General features: G+C 38.4%; 1 protein-coding gene across 4 annotated transcripts in view; it reads right to left on the bottom strand.

The window, feature by feature from the left end:
- LOC127645476 (low-density lipoprotein receptor-related protein 8-like) overlaps positions 1–18,719 on the bottom strand; it is a 129,605-nt gene extending 110,886 nt beyond the window's left edge. For all 4 annotated transcript variants that reach the window (XM_052129107.1, XM_052129104.1, XM_052129106.1 and 1 more), the window contains exons 1-2: positions 18,589–18,719; positions 17,884–18,015 (exon numbers count right to left, since the gene is read on the bottom strand). In XM_052129107.1, the coding sequence (XP_051985067.1) occupies positions 17,884–18,015; positions 18,589–18,655 (199 nt within the window). In that variant the 5' untranslated portion in view covers positions 18,656–18,719. The remainder of the gene's footprint in view (positions 1–17,883; positions 18,016–18,588) is intronic.
- Between the last annotated feature and the right edge of the window lie 3,931 nt (positions 18,720–22,650).

The following is a 22,650-nucleotide window of genomic DNA, read 5'->3' as shown; positions in this document are numbered from 1 at the left end:
AAGTGTTCAACGATGCTGTAGTGTTTATAAAAATATTACAAATTATAATGTTTGTGAGAAATTATTAGCAATATTTTAAATGTGTCACTAATAAGAAGAGATTTCATAATCTCTTCCTTCATGTAGCTCTAACGTTAAGGTTGACACCCCTGTCCTGCATGTATTTAATCACACATATAAGAATGCTTATGTTATTTTAACCTCAGAATTAAGAGTGTGTGTGTGTTGATGTGTGGTGTGTACACATTTGATTGGACTTGCGAGGACTGTATGAGCTCTGCTGATTAGTAAAGTGCTCCCGAATGTGTGGGTGGTTTACAACAGACAAGCCTGAAGGAGAATCATTTAAACAGTGAAGTAAAAACATCAAACATGTTTTCAGCCGCTGTGCTCACAGAAAGCAGAGTACCTCCTTCTCAATTACAAATTTTGGAAATAGCTCCCTTTTCATGACAGCAAATGAATCCCTTGATCAATTCAGTCAAGATTTATTTATGTGTAATATTTGCAGCTCTCAAGTTGAAGTAATAAATGGCGTGAATTAGGGATAGGTCATGATAGTCAATAAATGGACGACTATTCATCCAAAACCCCGTTTTTAGTGTCCTACTGCATGTGCATTGCATTTTTAAGATAGCATTTCAAGATAGTCAAAAAAATCCACCTCAAGAGCCACCTCACCTGCTGGTAGATTCAGGAACTACATCTTACGGAACATCCCCATTGACGGCCACTCAAAAACAACCATGTATTCTGACAAAATATTTTTTTAATGAGTAAAGGATACGTATGAAATGCAGCTGTGGGAGGATAAGTGTATTGACTTACAAGGGGCTGTGGATTCATCAAGGAAGGATGAAATGTGGCAGACACAACTTTGCACTGCAGCAGCTGGACATCATGTGCATATCTTGGGCATTCTGAGTAAGTCTGAGCAAGCAAATAAACTAATGGGAACTCTTGATTTTGCAGTCTTGTTTAATGGTTATTAAAACATTATTGATTAAAGCAGAATGTTAAAAACATATAGTGACTTAATTTGTAATGTATAATTAATGATATAGAAGATATCATTTGATGAATAATAATGAAATAAATTATTTGATCAATATACAACAGTTAGTTCCGGTCCTCAAATCTGATTGGACGAGAGACGTTCCATGAGCTCTTATGGTCTGACACCATCAGCACTCCGACGTTCACTGTGTGTATCACTCCGCTTGTGTTCATGCCATTCTAAACTAAAGTGTAAGAGCAGTGCAAATGTGTTAAGAGCTACTGTATATGTGTCTCTTTACATCAATGTGTTTTTACCTTACATATGTTAACCAGCATGTGGTAGCAAAAGATCATTTTTGTGTGTAATATGAGCCAGTTAGGTGACTTGAAGTGAATCCGCGTCAGCCATTGTTTACATACAACAACACTAAGTGATCGCTTGTATTACTACTACACTACTAAAGCTAGGAAATAGCTTTAAACAGCTTTAAAATAACAACTTCAGCATTACGACACATCACAGTTGAGAGACACAACAGACTGATTAATTACACAAACTCAAGGCGTTTTACCGGACTTTCCACATTGGAGAGGACATATTGTTTAAAATGGCGGAGAAGATCATTAATATCTTAATTAACTCTTTTATTTGTTGAAATTAAGGAGCTCTTAAAATTAAATATCCTAAAATAGCATTATAAGTATTTGTATTAATGTATGCCTGCTGCGAATGATCATTACAGTGGGTCAGCCATAAGGGAAAAAGTTAACAAGTACAAATGTGATAGTGGCTGTTGGTTAGGATTGGACGATTTTTGTATTCTATTTTGCATTGAAAGCCGACATGCCAACGTGTGCAGCTTTTAATTGCGCTAATCACCACATTGGTAAAATAAATTAATTATTAATATGCACACTGTTGTGTTGTGAGAATGACATTTTTCAGTGGCTGTAGAGCATGTCACATCACAACTAAGATGGCACCTACTTCCGGGGTAGTCGCAGGGACCCTGCACCAACTGAGCAATGCAATAGAGATGAATGGGAATGCTAACTGCTATCTCCAAGGTTTTTAAAGCTCCTTGTTGAGACCCATTTATTCTGTTCCATTCTGTTCCATTACGCCCCGAAAGAAGCATGTCTGATCAGGGTCAGATAATGAGGTGAACGCTATAACAGTCTAATTATACAGGGCTTACGTCAGGTACCCTGATATCGACATCATTCTGTTGAATTTCCAACAAGCGGCATCTCCCATAAATCTAATTTGTTTACCTTTTCCTGTCGTGCTACTGATAGCGTGTTAAGACGTGGGTTCTAGTCCCATGGAAACCAGGAAGTAATCGCGTTCACATTATCAACTGATGCCGCTATTCACACCAGGTCCAACAAATCATTTGACGACAATCTGTTTGTTGTTTTTTTTTGTTTTTACGGAGAGCAGCAGTCTGATTGTTTATTGCTTTGTACTATGAAGAAAATTCACTGGCTATTGAGATAAGAGCTTTTAGTCACATGTCCGAGCTGCTGCATCCACAAAATCTAGCATGTTGGGGAAGCCAATGCAACAAAAGTTACTTAGCAAATTGACAATAAACGCCTAAAGAAAAACAACTAGGAACCACCATTGAAGATGAATGGTATAGAGCTGCACTTGTCTTTGGTATCTGAGCACAAGAATTATTTGATAAAAGCCACAGCAGCAACAAAAATGTGGAGTGGAAGGTGTTAATACTGCAGGAATTAAATCAAATGTGAATCAATGATGAGTCTTTATTAAATGTATTTTACTTTAAGTAGTATTATGATTAAGAAAGTGTTAGCATACTTTACTTTAGTTTTCATTAATATTTCATTAACATTTTTGGGTTGTGCATTGGTGTGCTGGACTAAAATTGCTTTACATTAGGTGGCACCTTTTGTTCAGGAGTGAATTTGCTTTTCATATAGCCAGAAATAATAAATCTTGTCAGTCTTGCTTAAAGTCTAAAAATTGGATTTGGTGTGAGTAGGCCTTACTATTACATTTTTACTTCACTTACGATTAGGTTCTGGGTTGGGGGATGGGTTAAGGCATATGGTTAATAAAATATGCATTCTGTTGGCTGTACCTTTTCTAACTTGCTTTTCAACTTGCTCTTTTTTTTTGGCATCACTCTGTAGACATTTCACCTGGAAACTGGAGCCCACACATACCCATACTTTCAAAACTTTCAGCTTCAGCCACTAGGGGCATTTATTCTCGATTTGGTAACTACAGACCAGTTTCAGTTGAAGAACCTACTGTCATAGAATTCACAGTAAGATCAGTCTGTCCAAATAGTCGATAAGACATAAAACAACTCACCAACTCGTCGTTCTTGAAAATAATTCCACATCCCAGCGATTATCATTAATCCTCTTTTGCTTTTGTTTCATTCTCAGGCTTTACAATTTGTCCCCAATAAATAATGCCTTTTTTTTGCCACAGCTTCACTGCTAAGTCCTAACATGATTCTAGACCTCTTTTTCTCTGGGCAGGTTTCAAAACAGCTTTTATTAAAAATTATGCATTTGGACTCCTTTGCCTGAGGGCTGAGCTCTGTGCAGCTTTGATCACCACACACAAGCATCACGGGGGTCGTGAGGGTGCAGGGAAGGGGTCATGCTGCCATCTGCATCAGAGCTCAAACATTAGAGATGCACTAGACTGAAGCCTTAACAGTGAGTACTGCTCTATGCTCAGCTCATTCAAGCTAGATTTCAGCCATGACTGTGTATTAATGATAGTTTTCCAGGTGGAAACGGCTGGGTTTCACCTTCTAATCTCAATAGGACTCAATAGGACAATATCACAGTAGCAGACTGCTTGATTCATTACAAGCTGCTTTGAAAAGATTAGGCCTTTTATCAAATAAAATTGCAAAAAATTGAGTGTATCTTGGAGAATAAAAGCAAATCAGCAAAAGGACTGAAAAAGGGCATGTTCCTCTGGGTTCAGTGAGACTGATCCCACTGTGAATTCAGCAACAGTACAGCCATGGCCAAAAGTATTGGCAGTGACATACATTTTGTGTTTCGCAAAGTTTTCTGCTTCAGTTGTTGTGGTGTTGATTCACATTGCTTCTAGATTATTGTGCTTTATCACAAAAACCCAAATTTCACAGTTTTTTGGTCCTAGAACAAAATGACCAGCTAACATAATTTCAATAATCATATCAGCAGCACTTGGGAAAGTGTGAATGAGTACTATTCAGGTGAAATCACTATCATTCTGATTGGATTATAAGAGCAGACTGATTGCTATAAAATGAGGGAAGAATTGCTTCCAATGGTTACCTGGCAGAGAACCTCACCTGGTCCCTCAACACCAGCTCTATCACCAAGAAAGCCCAGCAGCGTCTCTACTTTCTTCGAAGTCTGAGGAAAGCACATCTGCCACCCCCATCCTCACTACATTCTATAGAGGGACTTTTGAGAGCATCCTGAACAGCTGCATCACTGCCTGGTTTGGGACTTGCACCGCAAAAGCCCTGCAGAGGATAGTGAGGACAGCTGAGAAGATCATCGGATCTTCCCTCCACCAAAGATATTTACAAAAAACACTGCAAAGCAACCAGCATTTTGGACGACCCCCACACACCCCTCACACAAACTCTTCACCCCCTGCCGTCTGACATGAGGTACTGAAGCATTCGGTACCTAGCTGTGAGCTAGTCTCGGAGTAAAATGTCAACAGTGTGATGCCAAAAGTGAGTTGTATTTTTTTACTAAATTATGTAATACAATAAACAGGAACGCATATTTTATTAGATTGCCAAATCCAAACCAAAACCTAATCATCAGTGGAGTAATAATGTAATTTTGGTGTGAATATTCAGCTTCCACGTCACTCTCACCATTGTTAATGTGAACGTGCTGTAATTACGTTTTTGTTCCCATTAGCCCAGAACCCATGTCTCGGAGGTTGTTTGCACAATGTGCTATTAGTAGCACTAAAGGTAAATGTCTTCACACTTTAATTGATGCAAAAATATTTGATGAGAAGGGCACTTATGATTAATTTGGCACAATGGGGTTGATTTCAGGATACATTAACTTTTAGAAGCAACATTTAAATTTTGTGATCATGTCGGTGCATTATCAGGCATTATATTGTCGATGTCCAATGAAAAACACATATATCCACGTTTTAACTTTTTAACAGACAAAATGTACCGAATTACCTCTTCCTACTGTTTGAATTGTGCATCGTAATATCCAATGAAAAGATGTTTAATCTGTTTAACAAGTATCTCTATTGGCCTTGAGATGTGTCCATCAAAACCACGTATGTCCCACCCTTATGTTTTGAAGAGCATCAAATAATTTACCTCAGCTGTCCAGCTGAAGTGTAGTGAAGAGATTGCCTAAATTGCACTGGCTATGTGATTTCCCTGACAACCAAAACCATTCATGCACCCACAATGTCAGGTGGCTTTAAAAAGTAGACTATACCAGCAATATACAGTTGCCGGATTTCCATCTTCATGAAACAGCGAGTGAAAGCTAATTCTGATTCAATTTATGCGTTAGACCCGGAAAGCACGTCTTGAAACCGAACTATCCACACATCAACTGCACTAGAAGCCCTTGTAATTATACTGATGTCAATCTAACATAGTAAGTGAAAGCTTCTGATAACACGAACAGTTAGACTCTAGTCTGTAACTGAACATGTGCAATGGGAACCCATGATAGAAAACCGTGCATGTTTACATTCACTAAAAAAATCCATGTTAAGTCCAATTAAAATATTGCACAGTTCACTAACATATGAGAACATTTTATTTATGGTGCTAAAGGTGACTAATTATGTTATTTTCTGAATCAGAACCAGAATGAGTTTTATTGCCAAGTGTTCTCACGTACACAAGGAAATAGTTTTGGTGATAGGAGAAACAAGTGCACACAGAACATTACTGTAACGTATGGAAGGAAGTCACAAGAGCTGGATCTAGGTGCAGCAAAACAGCTTTTAATAAAATAAACAAAGTACAGGATAACGGGGTAAACACTGGAACAAAAGAAACATCCACGATGGGAAAACACAGGAACAGCGCAAACATCTACAAAGGGACCGGGTCAATAAACAGGAGGTCAAAACACGTAACAACTGACAAAGACTAAGCAAACAACAGGGCAATATTTACACAATGGGTAATGAGTAAATGAAAGGCAGGTGAAAACAATTAAGGACAGCTGGCAGTGATGAGGACAGGGAATTATGGGAAGCGTAGTCCGGGAGGAACGGATGACAGGGGAGAAACTCAAGGCAAACAACAGTAAATCATGACAATTTCAGTGAGACACAGAATGTAAAACAAGGTTAGTATTTTGGTAAGTGGTAATGTATGAGCAAGGTAGGGGTGTGTACAGTTATTTAATTAAATATGTGAATTTACATATGTACCTGAGATATATATTTACATTATTGCACTTTGGGGGAGTCTTGAGGCAGTTTAATTGTTCATGAGGAAAATGGCCAGAGGGTAAAAACTGTTCTTGTGCCTGGATGTCCTGGTGCTCAGTGCTCTGTAGCGCCGGCCAGAGGGCAACAATTCAAAGAGATTCATTTCGATTCATTTTGTAATATTGTTTATGAGAATTTGTGCAACATTCAGTCTACTAAGATGTCTTCCGCAGGCAGCATAGATAAACCTTTCACATATATGTGGTTGAGCAGTTGGTTGAAAGAACAAAATTGAGTCTGAAAGAGTAGTTGGAAGAAGTAAATTAATTTATAAATTCATATTTAAAGTTATTAAGTTATTATTAAGTTATACTCTATTCCTACAAAGAAATAATCGTTGCTAAATATTTGCTCACAGTACGTCTAAAGCTCAATGAATTTCATTAGATGTGCCATTATGGTGCTTTGGAAACCTTATGAGGCACCTTTATGCAAAAATGCTGAATTTTAAATCATTGACTGACTAGACAGCAAGTCAACTTCAGTTTTGGATAGCCATGGTCAGTTTATGACATGTTTATATTAGAAGTGTGTACTGGTCTATAATTATGCATATAAGGTCAGGAGTTGGTCAGATTTCTTCTAAATAAGTCACATGGACTGATTGATCTTACTTTGAACATAGCCTAGCAACGTAATGTGGAAAGTGTTTGGGAAACGTACACAGTAAGACAACAATGCCATTCCTATGTGCTTGTATGTGCTTGTTAAATTATTGACTTAGCATTAGAGAATGTTGGCTAAAAAAATAAGTTATTGTTCCTCCTTTATAATAAAGTCCACTTGCAACAATGTGCCCTATAAAACATATCATTAATTTTACATTAATAATAAATAGGTCAATGGCCATTAAGCTGTTTATATGTCTGTGTTCATCTGAGTCAGAGTAAGGCAGAAGTGCAGAATAAAGTAGTTTTCTGGCTGCCCCTCATTAGCATATTACCCATAAATCAATATTGTGAAAATAAAGAGACAATAAGTAGATTGACCACTTTATACACTGCTGTCTTGTCCTCCATGCAACATTTAGAGATGCTGGAGCCATGAAACCACAGAAGCAATTACTCATGGTGCAGAAATACTGCACTGAAACTGACTGCAAAAACTACAATGTAAAATAAATGCTAAATGTTCATTTAACGTTAACAATAGCAGTTTGCGAATACACAGTAGGCCACATTGCATTCACCCTAACTGCAAACCGTTTTGGAGTTCACATGGGCAGTACCATTGCCTTTTCAAGTGGTCTTGCATCAACGAAACACACCTGATGTTCAAAAACTGCTTTTACACCCACTAAATAAACCAAACACTGACATCAAATGGACTTGGTCAGTTCATAAAAATCTGTTGCATTTCTTCACTTAAATGACACAGAAAGTTGTTAAAATATATTGAATGGGTGGAAAAAGGACAAAAATGTCTTTAAAGCAAGTGAGCTGCCAAATATTGTGCTTCTCCATGTCTTTCATGAAAGACTACAGTGAGTCTTTGATGTCTGCACTGTTGAGAAGTGTTCTAATTTTCTTGACCTCATAAGAAATGTATGAGAAATTTACAGAGACTAAATTTAAATAACTAAATTATCTAAATTTTTAAGTAAAAGCAGAGAAAAAACCTCGATCTGTGTGTTATGAAGCTTTCTGTCATCTGGCACGTGTTATTGATCCATGGCGGACTAAGCTAATAACATGGATCAGAGAGTAATCGCTGCAAATTCTTTGCAATTACATGTGAGCAGGACAACAAACTACACAATAAATACTTTAACTATAACATGTGAGACAGATGAGACTACTAGGTATTAAAAAAGTGAATTCCCTCTCGAACTAAACTCTAAATAAACAAATGCACATTTCAAAGCAATCACTTTAAGTATGAATCACAAAACCTGTCAAAAACTAGTCTGGGTCATGTTTCATCCCAAAATTATTAAACAAAAAAAGATCAAATTTTGCTAATGAAAATCAAGCATATTTTAGGACTATTAAGATTTATTTTTATTTATTTTCTTTGCATTGTGACAATTTAATGACAATTAAGCACATTTCCCCAAATTCGAATTACTGTAATTATTATTAGAATTTCGAAAATTGTGCTTAATTGGTAATAGCAATTAATACATTATTTATATAGTACACTATTTACACGTTCTACAGTAATGAGAATTTTGAAAGCAAGTGTTGCATAATTGTCTTAAAAATTATGTCAAATTTAAGGTAAAAAAATAAAGTAATAGCCCTAAAATAAGCTTCCTTTTCTTGAAATAATATCATGACATTTTTCTTTTTATAATTTTGATTGTAAGGCTGAAATATATAAGATTGTTATTGTTTTCATGTTTTAATGAGAATCACCATTAAACTCTGAAACACAGTATCACTGGCTAACACGCACTTTAAGCTTCACAACAATTTAAATCATTAATTTGATATTTGCACCAATAACTGTGAGGTGATGTAAAGAATAGATTTAGAGACATAGATTTACATTTGAATTTCACATTTCACGCCAGCTTCCCAGCCAACTAAAGAAATCCTGAATGTAAACAGACGCCCACTGTCTGAAAGATTTCCCCCTACAGTATAAACCTTCATTTACACTAATGCATTTGGCAGAGATTTTTCCCAAAGCCACTTATACGGCATTCAAGGTAGGCTACATATGTATATCAGTACAAGTGTTCCCTGGGAATGACAAAATGCTGCAAGTTGAACTAGAAGTAGGCAAGAAGTAATGTCACGACTGATATAGAAATCATTTATAAAATGGAAATAGATGATGCAGAGTAAAAATGTGTAAAAATATGAATAAATAAAGAAAAATGTACCCTGAGTTACAGATTGACCACAAACAATATGAGCATCAAACATATTGAGCTCTCCATAAATAAAAGTAGCGAGATCTTTGAGTATGCACAAGTATGTATCAAACAAATAGGTATCAAACTATGTAGCGGGTAAATCTGTATGAACTGATTCTATGCCATTCCTTAGTTTCAATTTTAAGCTCTCCAGCTCAGAATCCACTAATCTTCCCACTGCACCACCATGACTAATCACAGATAATGGGTGGATTTGATCCACAGATTTCCTAATAGCCACACTGGGGCGCCGGCTCAGGAAGCCAGATGACATGGGGGAGGAGGCAGGAAAAAAAGAAGACACCTTTCCAACTGCTAGGATAAGAAGACTTGGTTAGCTCAAGACACTAACCCCAGAAAAGCCCAAAGCATAGGTCTTCAAAGGTCAAGTCTCCTATAAGGCAAATACGGGATTGGTTCTTTCGAGTCAGTGAAAGTAACTGACAGATATGCAAAGTTCTTAAGAATTTAAACTTGGGTATTAAAGGGGAAATATCATGGAAACTCTGGACTTTCCTTTCTCTTTTGAAGTAAAAGTATTTGATGAAATATGTAGACCTACTTCAACTTTCAGAACTCAAATCTCACTTTCCACTCCACCAAAGCCCATTTATTGAAACTAAGCTGCAAAAAAGGTCATTTAGAAATCTTCATGACTTCACAACCATGTACACACTGAACATGTTTTTAAACAATTGATGTTTCATTCTTAAATTCATTGTTTTTGAACTAATCTTTAACCAGTCGTCCGTGTTCACTTCCATTGTTTCTGTGGTGAACAACTGTGTTTTTAATCGAACCTGTTGAATCAATGATTAAATGACTCACTCAAAACACAAAAGATGCTCATTTGTCGCAACCTCCTGACATTAATGTGTGACCTCCAGAAATATCACTGAACGGAATTAGTGAATTAAATCAAAGTGAACAATAGATCAAGATCCCCACCATTATTTGGAAAGCCACGAACACAGCAAAGTGATACTGCATATCAGCACATTTGGAGTGCCACTCGGCCAATCAGATTTGAAGAATAGAAATGACTTTTGTATACAGTAAGTATGAGCTGGAAAAACAGAACTACTACATTATATTTTGTTAGAGGCAATGTATGTGCAACTTTCTGCTGGCAAAGGGTTACTTATGCCGCTTTTCCACCATCAGGCTGAACAGTTTTGAGTATGGTGAGGAACAGTTCAAGACCACTCGGTTTGGCACGGTTCGATTACAAACTGTTCTCAGCCCGTTCTCAGTTAAATAACCATGCTTAACAATGCTGGGGGAATGGCTTTGGTACTTGGCGACTCAATTTGCCAACACCAATGTCACTCAGTGAGCTGGCAAAGTTTGCTATGATAAGGTTAATACAATTTAATGAAAATAAATATTGTGTGTTTGGTGTATCTTTATGATATTATGATGATGGTTTAAGAATTTAAAAAAAAATTCTACATGACTTTGACGTCAGAGAGCTAGATGGCAGGGTTTGTTTTTCTTTGCTTTCCTTTCTGCGACAAGGTTTCTTATGCTTTAAAAGAGTATAAACTAGAGGAAAAGAGCAGTCCTAAAAACGACTCGGTTACTAACGTAACCTCGGTTCCCTGAGAGGAGGGAACGACTATTGCGTAAGTAGCTTACGCTATGGGAAAACTCGAGAAATATTGAAGTCTTTATGTAAAACGCATTGCAGCTGCACAGCAGACAGTGATGAGCGAGGCAGCTCGGTCATTGGCTGTGCTGCGGCAACTGCTTGAACCAGTGACGGGGCGACTTAGAACGTCGCGACCAATGGGGGCGCTCCGCATTCGCGCGCTCAGAGCCTGCTGAAATTAGCATATGAGGGCTATATAATGAACGTCCCGTCATGCCAGTTCTTTTAGGTTCAATCGACTGAAGCGAACTGACCAAGCACAGACACGGCAGCTTACGCAATAGTCGTTCTCTCCTCTCAGGGAACCAAGGTTACGTTAGTAACCGAGTCGTTCCCTATCGAGAGGTCTCTCCTATTGCGTAAGTATCTTACGCTATGGGAACACCATGTAAAACGCCGTGCATGCTGACTTCGCTCTATAAAGCCAGAGGCAGGTGCCTGAGCCTTAAAGCAAAGTGATATTCCACGAGCCGGCCAGCGGCGAGCTATATAGTGGGGTATGACAGGGCGACCTTGCCTTCAAGGTGGGGCGCTCCTTGTACAAACACAAGCACATATCTCATGTACTGAGCTTTTGTGTACTGGTACGCATAATAAACCCTCTAAGTCGGTCAGAGACGGACCTTATAAGGGAGGAGATGATGCCCAGCATATACATACTCCAGTTCATTCCACAGTCAGACTGATAGAATGTTGGAATGCAGTGAGGGGACCTGTAGGTTATAAAACCTGATAAATGTCAAGGCGAGGCCCAGCCTGCCGCCGCACAAATATCTTCAATGGGTATCCCACTCGACCATGCCCACGAGGAGGCCATGCTCCTCGTAGAGTGAGCTCTGACGCCTAAGGGGCATTGAAGGCCCTTGGCTCCATAAGCTAGCGCTATAGCATCCACTATCCAGCCGATATTCGTTGCTTTGAGACAGCGAGACCCTTAGTTCGCCGCCAAAGCATACGAATAATTGTTCCGTCTGTCTGAACAGGGCAGAACGTTCCAAATATACTCTGAGCGCCCTGACCAGGCAGAGTAAATTTGCATCACCTTCGTCTGCTGAGGACGATAGCGCTGCCAGAGATATCACCTGTGCTCTGAAGGGTGTAGAGAGCACCTTAGGAATATACCCGTGCATTGGCCTAAGGACAACTCTGCAGTCGTTAGGTCCAAATTACAGGCAAGCAGCGCTTGATGACAGCGCGTGCAGGTCGCCCACTCTTTTAACTGAAGCGAGTACCAGCAAGAGCGTGGTTTTGAGTGAGAGCTGCTTGAGGTGCACGGTTCGGAGAGGTTCGAACGGGACACCTTTGAGTGCGTCCAGGACCGTGGCCAGGTCCCAGATCGGCACCGAAGGTGGGCGAGGAGGGTTCATCCTCCTAGCCTCTTAGGAAACGAACGATCAGATCGTTTTTCCTAATGAATGTCCTTTATCAGGATTGTGTGACGCCGCTATGGCAGCCACATAGACTTTGAGCGTGGAGGGTGTGCGGCCCGCCTCCAGCAGCTCCTGCAAAAGGCGAGTACACTTGGTATCTCGCGACGCTTTGGGGTTCAAGCTCTTGGTATCACACCAGTCACTGAACACTTTCCACTTTTGGGCATACAAGTGCCTCGTAGAGGGGCTCGCGCCTCAGTAATGGTTTTCAGAACTCCACTGGGGAGGTTCTCGGGAACCCGTTGAGGGGCCATGCATGGAGGGCCCACAGATCGGGCGGGGATGAAGAATCATCCCACTGGCCTGTCCGAGGAGGTCTTGCCTCAGCGAATCGGCCATGGGGCAGATTGCATCATCTGTACCAGCTCTGGAAACCACGTCTGGTTTTTCCAGAGCTGGTACAGATGATGCAATCTGCCCCATGGCCCCACTCTGGTTTTTCCAGAGTGGGGCTACCAGGAGCACTGCATATTTCACCTCCCTGATCCGACTGATGACCTGAGGCAGCATCGCGATCGGGGGAAAAGCATACAAGGGGCGGCTCGGCCAAACTTGGGCGAGCGCGTCCGTGCTTTTTGAGAAGAAGAGAGGGCAGTGCGCATTTTCCTTGGAGGCGAAGAGGTCGACCTCTGCCTCGCCAAAGGGGCACCAAATATTCTCAAAATATTAAAGATTTCAATATTTCTCGAGAAACTGAGTTTTCCCATAGCGTAAGCTACTTACGCAATAGGAGAGACCTCTCGATAGGGAACTGGAATATGCAATCATCCTCCATAGCACACATGCTCCGATATTTACCTCTCACACTGTAACCAACTGACAAATTTGTTACATACATCCAAGCACCACAGTGCAAAAATAAACCACAACTGTGCCAACTGGCCGGGATCAGCATGGAACGGCATGGTTTCGCAACAAGAACCATTCGGCCGATGGAGGGAAAGCGGCTAAATTGTTTACATGACTGTTTTTCAGTATTCAAAACTCAGCAAACCAACATATGAGCCAATTAAAAACTCCTAAACTCCATGAGAAAGAAGACATCTCATGAGTCTTCATCATTATTAGGAACTTCACTCGTCACAATCTGCTACAAAATTTCTTCAAAGACACCTTCTTTTCAATAGCCTTCTCTTGCACAGAGTTCCGGTCTAAAGATCACTGTTCAATCTTGCATCTTAATTTTCACACTCTGCTATTTTGATTCGCTCCAGTTTTATCATATCTGTTAATTTTCTCTTTGAACATCAAATCTCATGTCTTTCTCCCCTCCTTTTTGCTCTTTTATTCTGCTGGTCCCAACAGGTCTTCCCGCTGTGGTGGCCCTTCAGTTGTTTTCCCCCTGTCTGAGTGGGAGTCTGCACAGAGACAGGGCTTTCACTCGAGCGCAATACAAAAGATTGTCGTTGGCAGACAGAGGGAATAGCCTCTTGAGGAGCGCACAGACGGGGGCTACAGCTGTGCTGGTATCACGTGAGGTTGTGGTTCTATGGTGATGGTGGAAGGGCTGTGCTTCTGTGTAGCATCTGCCATATGCTATTTGTCACAGTGAATCATTGGATTGCATTGTAAGCATTCCAGTGTACCTGTTGCAAACAGCCAATCAATGTTCTGCATTTTGAGAGGTTAGCCAAGCTGATTATCTGAATGTAAAATGACATGCACTGTCCCACAGACTCATTTTGAAAATGCTTTGTTTTCTGATGTAGCATGAAGCACAAAAACATAAAGCATTCCATGTTTTCTCATCTTTGAAAATGCAGGGAAGCCCTCCTGCCACCTATACATTATTGTCCAACACGTAAAAATCTACACAAAACATGTCATGGTTTTAAAATCCAGTTTATAAAACAATCTAGCTGGTTTTCTGTCCTTTGGATGATAGCTAAACAAGAAAATTGGGAAAATATAGAAGAGAAATATGAGTGAATGCAGAGAGAGGTTAAAGTTTGGTATAAAAAAAAAAAAAAATAGAGAGAGAGCGCAACAGTAAGAATCCCATTAATTTTCTCCTTAGTGAAGTTGATTTTTAACGATAAGTATAGCATCAACCTTTCAAAACAGACCTACCATGACATCTGAGGTTGTTGATATACTGTATGTTTCTGTAGAAATCAGTGTGATTTCAAAAATTTTTATTTTACAGCCCAATTCCCAGAGAAGAACTACACTTCCCATAAGCCTGAAGCCAAATCAACCAATCATAAAAGTAGCATGGAAAGTAGTTTACATGGAAATGATAATTGCAGCAAAATAGCTTGGCATCAACCGCCCACTCCTATGAAGCATTGCAAATGACATAATTTAGTCTCCCAATACTCTAAACTGCTAATATATTTGTATGTATCTGGATATCTTGCAATAAACGTAATTTACCTTTGTTTTTAATTAATTACCCCATTCACAATACCTCAAAGGAAGAATATTTCAATCACTCATAGAAGATTTTAATTTGAATTTGAATTTGAATATGGAGTGGTGGTGGTCTAAAGCACATAACTGGTAATCTGGTAATCAGAAGGTCGCTGGTTCGTATCCCCACAGCCACCACCATTGTGTCCTTGAGCAAGGCCCTTAACTCCAGGTTGCTCCGGGGGGATTGTCCCTGTAATAAGGGCTCTATAAGTCGCTTTGGATAAAAGTGTCTGCCAAATGCATAAATGTAAATTTGATGTTATTTTTTCAATTTTCAGTTTTTAGTGTTTTGATTAATCTTGGAGCTGGTTGGTTTGGTCCATGGTTCTTTTGAACCCCTATGAACAGCAAAAATACTTCCAGAACCAACTTCGCATTAACTAATTTTAATGAATTGAACCTTACTGCAAAGTGTTACCGACCATTTTAAATGATTAGGCTGTTTCTGTGCCAATATTTGGCGGAACTAGCCTTAGAACTGTTATCAGAATCAATTATCCATGTATTGTATCTAATTGTATGACTATAAACAATAAATAGAGGTGAGCTGTCAGAGTACACTGTATGTCATTAATCATTTTATACTGCAGAAAGACAGTTCAACATGACTCAATAAGCCTGACAAAAATGACTCATCTTCATGACACATGATCAGCAAACAGCTGCATTTACCGTTAACGTGCACTACCGAGGGGGAAGGTCACAAATCATGTTATTCGGAATACATCACATGATTCTTCGCATTTACTGTATGCCAGGTCTTGTCATGAATTAGAAGTAGTGGATGTATAGACAGTGGGCAGCTGAATACGTTGGGTTTGACATGGGGGTGGGGATGGTGTTATGGGGCAGAAAAAAAGGAACATTAGGGGGATGGGACAGAGGAGCATCAAGGGAATCCGTTAGGGCAGAGGTCAGCTGTTTCTATGCCAATACTGTAGTTGGTGGAACTAGGTTTAAAATAATGTATATGGATCAAGTCTCCATTTGTCCACTTGTATAGACAATCAATCAACCAAGCTGTAATTTAAAGGACTCATACATGTTGAGTGCAAAAGTATGCGTTCATGTAGGGGGACAGAATTGTTCAGGGAAGTGTTGCATTGCACGGATGCATGTCTTGAGAGCAACTGAAAAAAGCAGTCACAACAGTAATGGCATATGATATGATGACACATTAATTATTTAAGAAAACAAACCCTCTCTTTGACCCGTTTTAAGCTTATGGCCTCAAGAAGACCCACATGAGGCAAGACATGCAAAACCAGTGTAAGAGTGAGTTATGAATTTGTAAGCTAATGCACACAGAACATGTGCATGGACTGTTTTTTTTTTTTTGCAATGAACCCTCTAATGAAAGAACAATACATGGAATGCTGGGAATGTCTGGTTGGATGAATTCCAAAATTTTAGTTTTCTTCCTTATGCTCCAAAAACCCTCCAATGACATGCTAAAGTATTGAGTTGTTAACATTTTCAGTTGCTTACAGTGGAATGATGAAAATAATCTTTGAGAAAGTAAAGAGAGAGTACAGTTCTGGTCTTCAAACACTTGATTGGCTAACAATGATTATGAACAATAGTGTTGCTAAATGAATCATCCAAATGTTAAACTCTTGCATATCAAAAGAAACTACAGAGGAGTCTGGGGCTAGCTATATAATAGGAGGTTAAAACAAGGGCTGTTCCTCATTAATGCCTAGATCAAACGGTCTCATATTAGAATCTTTTCTGTGATTTCTGTAAACCAAACAAAAATTATTGTCATCAATATTAGAAACAACTAACTGTGTTCTTAACACAAGGGTAGTATTCATAAATCGGACATCAAACTTGCAAATATGTTACTTGAATATTTAATGCTACTTGAATTAGTGCTAATTTAGTGCATTTCTATTTTTATACTGTTAGAAGTTTTTTTTTGGGGGTTAATAAACATTATTGTGACATATTGTTTGCTTTTCTTTCATAAGGAAATAAATGCATTTTGACAGTAAAATAAATACATAGTCAAATTGCAATTAATCACAATTAAACGTTTTAATTGATTGACAGCACTAGTGTAAATGTACTTTATGACATTTATTAATATACATTTGTTTAATATTTTTACAAGCTTACATTTTTGCTCTTTCATGAATTACAAGAATCATATTTGTTTTACTGCTTAAATATTTTATTTAATGACTGGTTCTTATTGTTACAACTTACTCCATATAGTGTAACAACATGCCCTGATCTTGGGACATGTCACAAAAAGTAAACATGTTTTACCATTTCTGTAACACTTTACAATAGGGTTGTATTTGTTAACATAAACTTAAAATAAACAGTACTTTTTTTCCATGCCAGTTCATATCAATTAATGTTGATTACAACATATACCAAAAAAGAAGTGAATTAAAAATTCTATACATTATGTTATCAATAGTTAATGCATTATTAACTAACATGAACTTTCTATGCACAATTGTACAGTATCTTTTCAAATTAACATTAACCTAACCCTAACATATAAATAAATGCTGTAAAATCTATTGATCTTCGATAGTTCATTATACCTATTGCATTAACTAAAGTTAACAAATATAACCTTATTGTAAAGTGTTACCAATCTATATTTTTCTGCGTAATTACAGTGTGCTTTTTTGTAGCCAAGACTTTAAAGTATGGCTTTACAAAGCTTGACTTTCAAACTAAAAAGTATCTATTAATTGCAGTAAAAAGTGTGATAAATAGCCCCAGTCTCCACACTCAATACAGTGTCAAGTCCAAGAAATGTTTAAATATTTAACAAAGGCTTCTTAAATCATTGATCAAGTACATTTATCATATATTCTGGTACTTTGTGTTATTTGGCTTGTTACACATGCCCGGTGCAAACAACAGAACAATTTAATTAAAAGAAGTTGCTATTTTACAGCTTTATTGCTGATGCATCTGAGCTCATTGTTTGTTTGAGATCCCTGCTTTTGACCAGTTGTTTTGTGTCAGCTCTTATCACATCTCTGTCACTGCAGTAAACGTTACTCACGGCAGTTCTCCTCATCGCTGTTGTCCGAGCAGTCATCATCGTCATCACATCTCCATATAGTGGGAATACATCTCTTATTGCTGCACTGAAACTGTCCATCCTCGCACTCCGTTTCAGTGTCTGTTTCAGCACCTGTGCGACAGTGAAGAAAATTACAGCCGTGCATTTGTGCACTTTTTCTCGTTCAATCCCAAACAATACATTACCATATCAAAGGGTCGCAATTTATATCTAGCACTGCACAATAACAGCTGCTTGAACCGAACGAATTCAAAGCAGCATTTCTATTACAACAAGCGCGCGAGTGACACACAACCAACGAACAATGAGAAAATAAATAAAACAGCTACATGTTTACAGTTTTAAAGCAAATGTAAGCGTGTTCAGTGCTATTGTGATTTTCAAAAAATGAATTAAATAAATAAATATATAACAAAAGACCAGTGGTTTCTGTCAGGATTGTAATGTTCATGAAACAATAACTGTAAACCTGCTGCTATGTGGCCAAATCTTCTTTTGCTTTTCGCAGAATACTCTCTTTTAAATGTAGTGGTTTTATGTGGCTTTTCCAGTCAGAAATGCGGGAGCACAACGTGCGTGTTTAGTGTACAAGCGCTCAACCACGATAAACCAACACAGCATCATTCATTCAGTCCGTTGAAGAAATGCTCCGAATAATTTGCTTGAAAACACAAAATAACAAACCTTTTGCTGAGTATAATTCCCAGACCATAAAATGAAAAAATAGTAATTTCCCAATTTCTGTCCACATTTCCGAAACGGGTTGGAGTGTTCATCCACAAAGAAAAGCGTGTCCGGATGGCGTCTGCGCTCCTTCACAACATCTCCAACAGATTCACTGGCAATTTGAATCAATGACGACATCAAACGTAAGCGGAGCTCTGGCGGTAAGAATAATAACTGCACTGAAGGGGCAGTGCACTGTCAAGCACCAATTACTAGAGACTAAGTATCATGGGGTCAAGACAGACATTAAAATATATTTGAAAGTAATAAGACTCATTTTAATGTCATTTCTAAATTTTACATTTTATAATTACTTTTGCATTATTGTTTTACATCACCTACACTGGCAGCCAAATGTTTGGAATAATGTACAGATTTTGTTCTTATGGAAAGAAATTGATAGTTTTATTCACCAAAGTGGCATTCAACTGATCACAATGCAGTCAAGACATTAATAACATGAAGAATTCTATTACAATTTGAAAACAATATTCAGAACTTCTTAAACTACTTCAAAGATTTCTCATCTAAAAATCCTCCACATGCAGCAATGACAGATTTGCAGATCTTTGGCATTCTAGCTGTCAGTTTGTGCAGATACTCAGGTGACATTTCACCCCACACTTCCTGTAGCACTTGCCATAGAAGTGACTGTCTTTTCGGGCACTTCTCACACATCTTACAGTCTAGCTGATCCCACAAAAGCTCAATGAATGATCCATAACACTCTTTTCCAATTATCTGTTGTCCAATGTCTGTGTTTCTTTGCCCACTCTACTGTTGTACATGAAACTGATGTTGAGCGGGTAGAATTCAATGAAGCTGTCAGCTTCTCAAACTAGAGACTCTGATGTACTTACCGGTATACTCTTGTTCAGTTGTACATCTGGCCTTCCACATCTCTTTCTGTCCTTGTTAGAGCCAGTTGTCCTTTGTCTTTGAAGACTGTAGTACACCTTTAGTGTACACCAGGTGTTGCTGTCATAACGTTTCAGCTTATCACGGCCCATTCAGCCCCGTTTTGTGGCTGGCCCACCGGGAAAATTCCGAACTTCCAGTGGCTAGTCTGCACCTGTATATATATATATATATATATATATATATATATATATATATATATATATATAGTATCCATCTAAGTTCCCCTTTAATTGCTATTTTGTGTTATGCAAATTAAATAAAGCTAAATATGTTATATAAGTGTTTTATTTTCATTTGTTATGGTTGTCGAGCCAACAAATCAGTTTGTTTTCTTTCAGTGAAGTAAGCGACCATAATGATGTGTCAGTCTAGACTTTTGGAAGAATTTCCAGACAGATATCCAAAACACACATCATTTGCATAGCTAATTTAATAACAACAGAATAACACTTTTCCAGTAGGTATGTTATTACACATACCCTTAGAAACTAATGACCATAAAGCAATATATGGAAAGAAAAGATCATAGAGATGATCAGTTGTCAAAATGCTTTAAATAAAACCCTGTACAATAATGGGGTTAAGTGACATTGTAATAGAATAACAGTAATATTCACTGCATCTATGGCACTGTGCCAATGTGAACAATTCTGTCAGTCAAAACTAGGCCACAGCCATCCTGACAGGATAATCAGTCATTTTAATAGCAGTAATCTGGTGCAGAAACCTGCCTCCCCAACCATGTTTTCAGCCAATCATCATAAAGCATTCAATAGGAAACATTTACAGAGTCAAAGACCATTTTGTCATGAACTTGGCATTTACCCAGATTATGGGAACTGGCAGCATGTGGGTGGCTGGCAATCCAATTTTAGCAAGTAAATTGCCACTGGGGGATTTTTTATGATGTTTAACAATTAATTAGCATTTCATTAAAGGGATTGTTCACCCAAAAATGAAAATTCTCTCATGATTTAATCACCTTCATGCCATCCCAGAAGTGTTTCTTTTTTCTGCAGAACACAAATTAAGAGTTTTAGATACATTTCTCAGCTCTGTACGTCCATACAATGCAAATTAATGGTGACCATAACTTCGAAGCTCCAAAAAGCACATAAAGGCAGCATAAAAGCAATATGACTCATGTGGTTTAATCCATGTTTTTTGCAATCAATTTTGGATGAGAACAAACCAAAATGTAACTCTTTTTTCACTATGAATCTTAAAAGCAGTCTCCTTAGCGATCATGATTTCAAGCTTGATTCACACACTCTGCGCAGGGGTCAATCACTAGGAAAAGTAATCAAACTTAAAATCATTATTGTGCCTAGAGACGGCAAGGGCAAGTTGTGCAGTGAAGAATTAGTTATATTTTGGTCTGTTCTTACCCAAAACCAATTGAATCACTTGGATTAAACCACTGGACTCTTATGGATTACTTTTATGCTGCCTTTATATGCCCTTTGGAGCTTCACAGTTTTAGTCAACATTCACTTGCATTGTATGGACCTACAGATCTGAGATATTAATCTAAAAAATGAAATTTTTGTTCTGCAGAAGAAAAAGTTACACACAGCTAAAGTATGAGGGTGAGGTTTTCTTTCTTTCTTTGCCGAGGCATTGAATTTACTCACAAGCTTTAACATTTCAACCAAATCAACCTCATATTACACTGTAAAAAAAGAGGTAACATGCAATTGTTACCCTAAGGGGTTATTTCTACCTGAACTAACCCTTAAAACCCATTTCAGGGTTACATTTTAATTTGTGTGCCTCTTTGATTTTCAATAAAAGTGGAACATCTGATTAACATCTGAAGACCAGATTTTTTAAGGTTACATTTTTGGCTTCTTTATTACTGCATTTTAAACTTTTAAATCTGGTTTTTACCAGTTTGGTCAAATATATTATATCTGTTACATCGGGTAAAACAAAATCTCTCCCCAAATTGTATTTCATTGCAGTTTAATTGGGTATCATGAAATAAAAATGCGGGATCTACATTATATACGCTGTGTAATGTTATGTCAGGTAACCTAAAATTGTGCTTCATGTGGTCAAATCTAGTCAGAAATAAGGCTATGTAATAATGACTATTATAGCAATGAAAGTCATGTTTAAGATCAGGTAAAGAACACCTGCACATGTTCACAGACAGTGTATTACTAAGGGAATTCCCCTGTCTGATAAGCCTGAGAAAGTCTTGATTCTCACGCTAATGATACATAGCATCACATCACGTGAACGGTTTTTTCTTCTTCTTTTTTTTATTTTCTCTCATAAATTTACAATTTCGAGAATTTGGCGGACAGTCAACTGTACTGTAAGTACGTTCTTTTCGCAAGCGTTCGGCACATTGATTAAAATTTGACAATTTTGAAATTTCAAACTGGAATTCATAGTGTCTTCACTCATGGCAAATATTCCAACGGCACCAAATGATCGAATAACCGCCGAAAAAGTCGCGCGCAGCCCGAAGTGCGCCAGATGTCGGAACCACGGCTTCGTCGTGGCGTTAAAAGGCCATTCGGGCAAATGTCAGTTCAGGTCGTGTTTGTGCTGGAAGTGCTCTCTAATTGCCGAGCGGACGAAAATCCTGGCGTCTCAAAGACGCATAAAAACCGCTCATGGGAATTATTTAGCAATTGCGGAGGCACATCGTCCAGAACATGCCACTCGACCTGGCGAGGCAACGGTCTCCGCGGGAAATAATACTTCAAGTAACGGAGTAAACGGTGAAACCGGCGTCAGTGCGATTAAATCCCCCGTTGGTCGAGCTGATACTGACGGTAAAACGTACATGGAACTCCGAGCACCGGTGATCTCTGCTGTTAGTTCCAGTGCTGATCACGGTGAAGTGAAGACACCGGCGGGACTGAGCGCTCCAGACGGCGCCCTCGGAGGTTTGAAGCTCTTGTTACTATAAATACTTTTCAAGTGTGTCAAAACTTTTACTTTTAGCGAGTTTGGTTAGCTGTTTAATCGTAAAAAGTGTTAACCTGCAATTGTTACCTTAAGGTTTTATTTCTGCTTGATCAACCTTTGGTTTGAATAACCTGTCAGGTTGATTCAGTCATATTAAATCATATTTTTGACTTC

This window comes from Xyrauchen texanus, chromosome 6 (assembly GCF_025860055.1).
Source record: "Xyrauchen texanus isolate HMW12.3.18 chromosome 6, RBS_HiC_50CHRs, whole genome shotgun sequence".
NCBI lineage: Eukaryota > Metazoa > Chordata > Actinopteri > Cypriniformes > Catostomidae > Xyrauchen > Xyrauchen texanus.
Note: the sequence above shows the minus strand (reverse complement) of the source record. Positions and strands in the feature narration are given on the sequence as shown.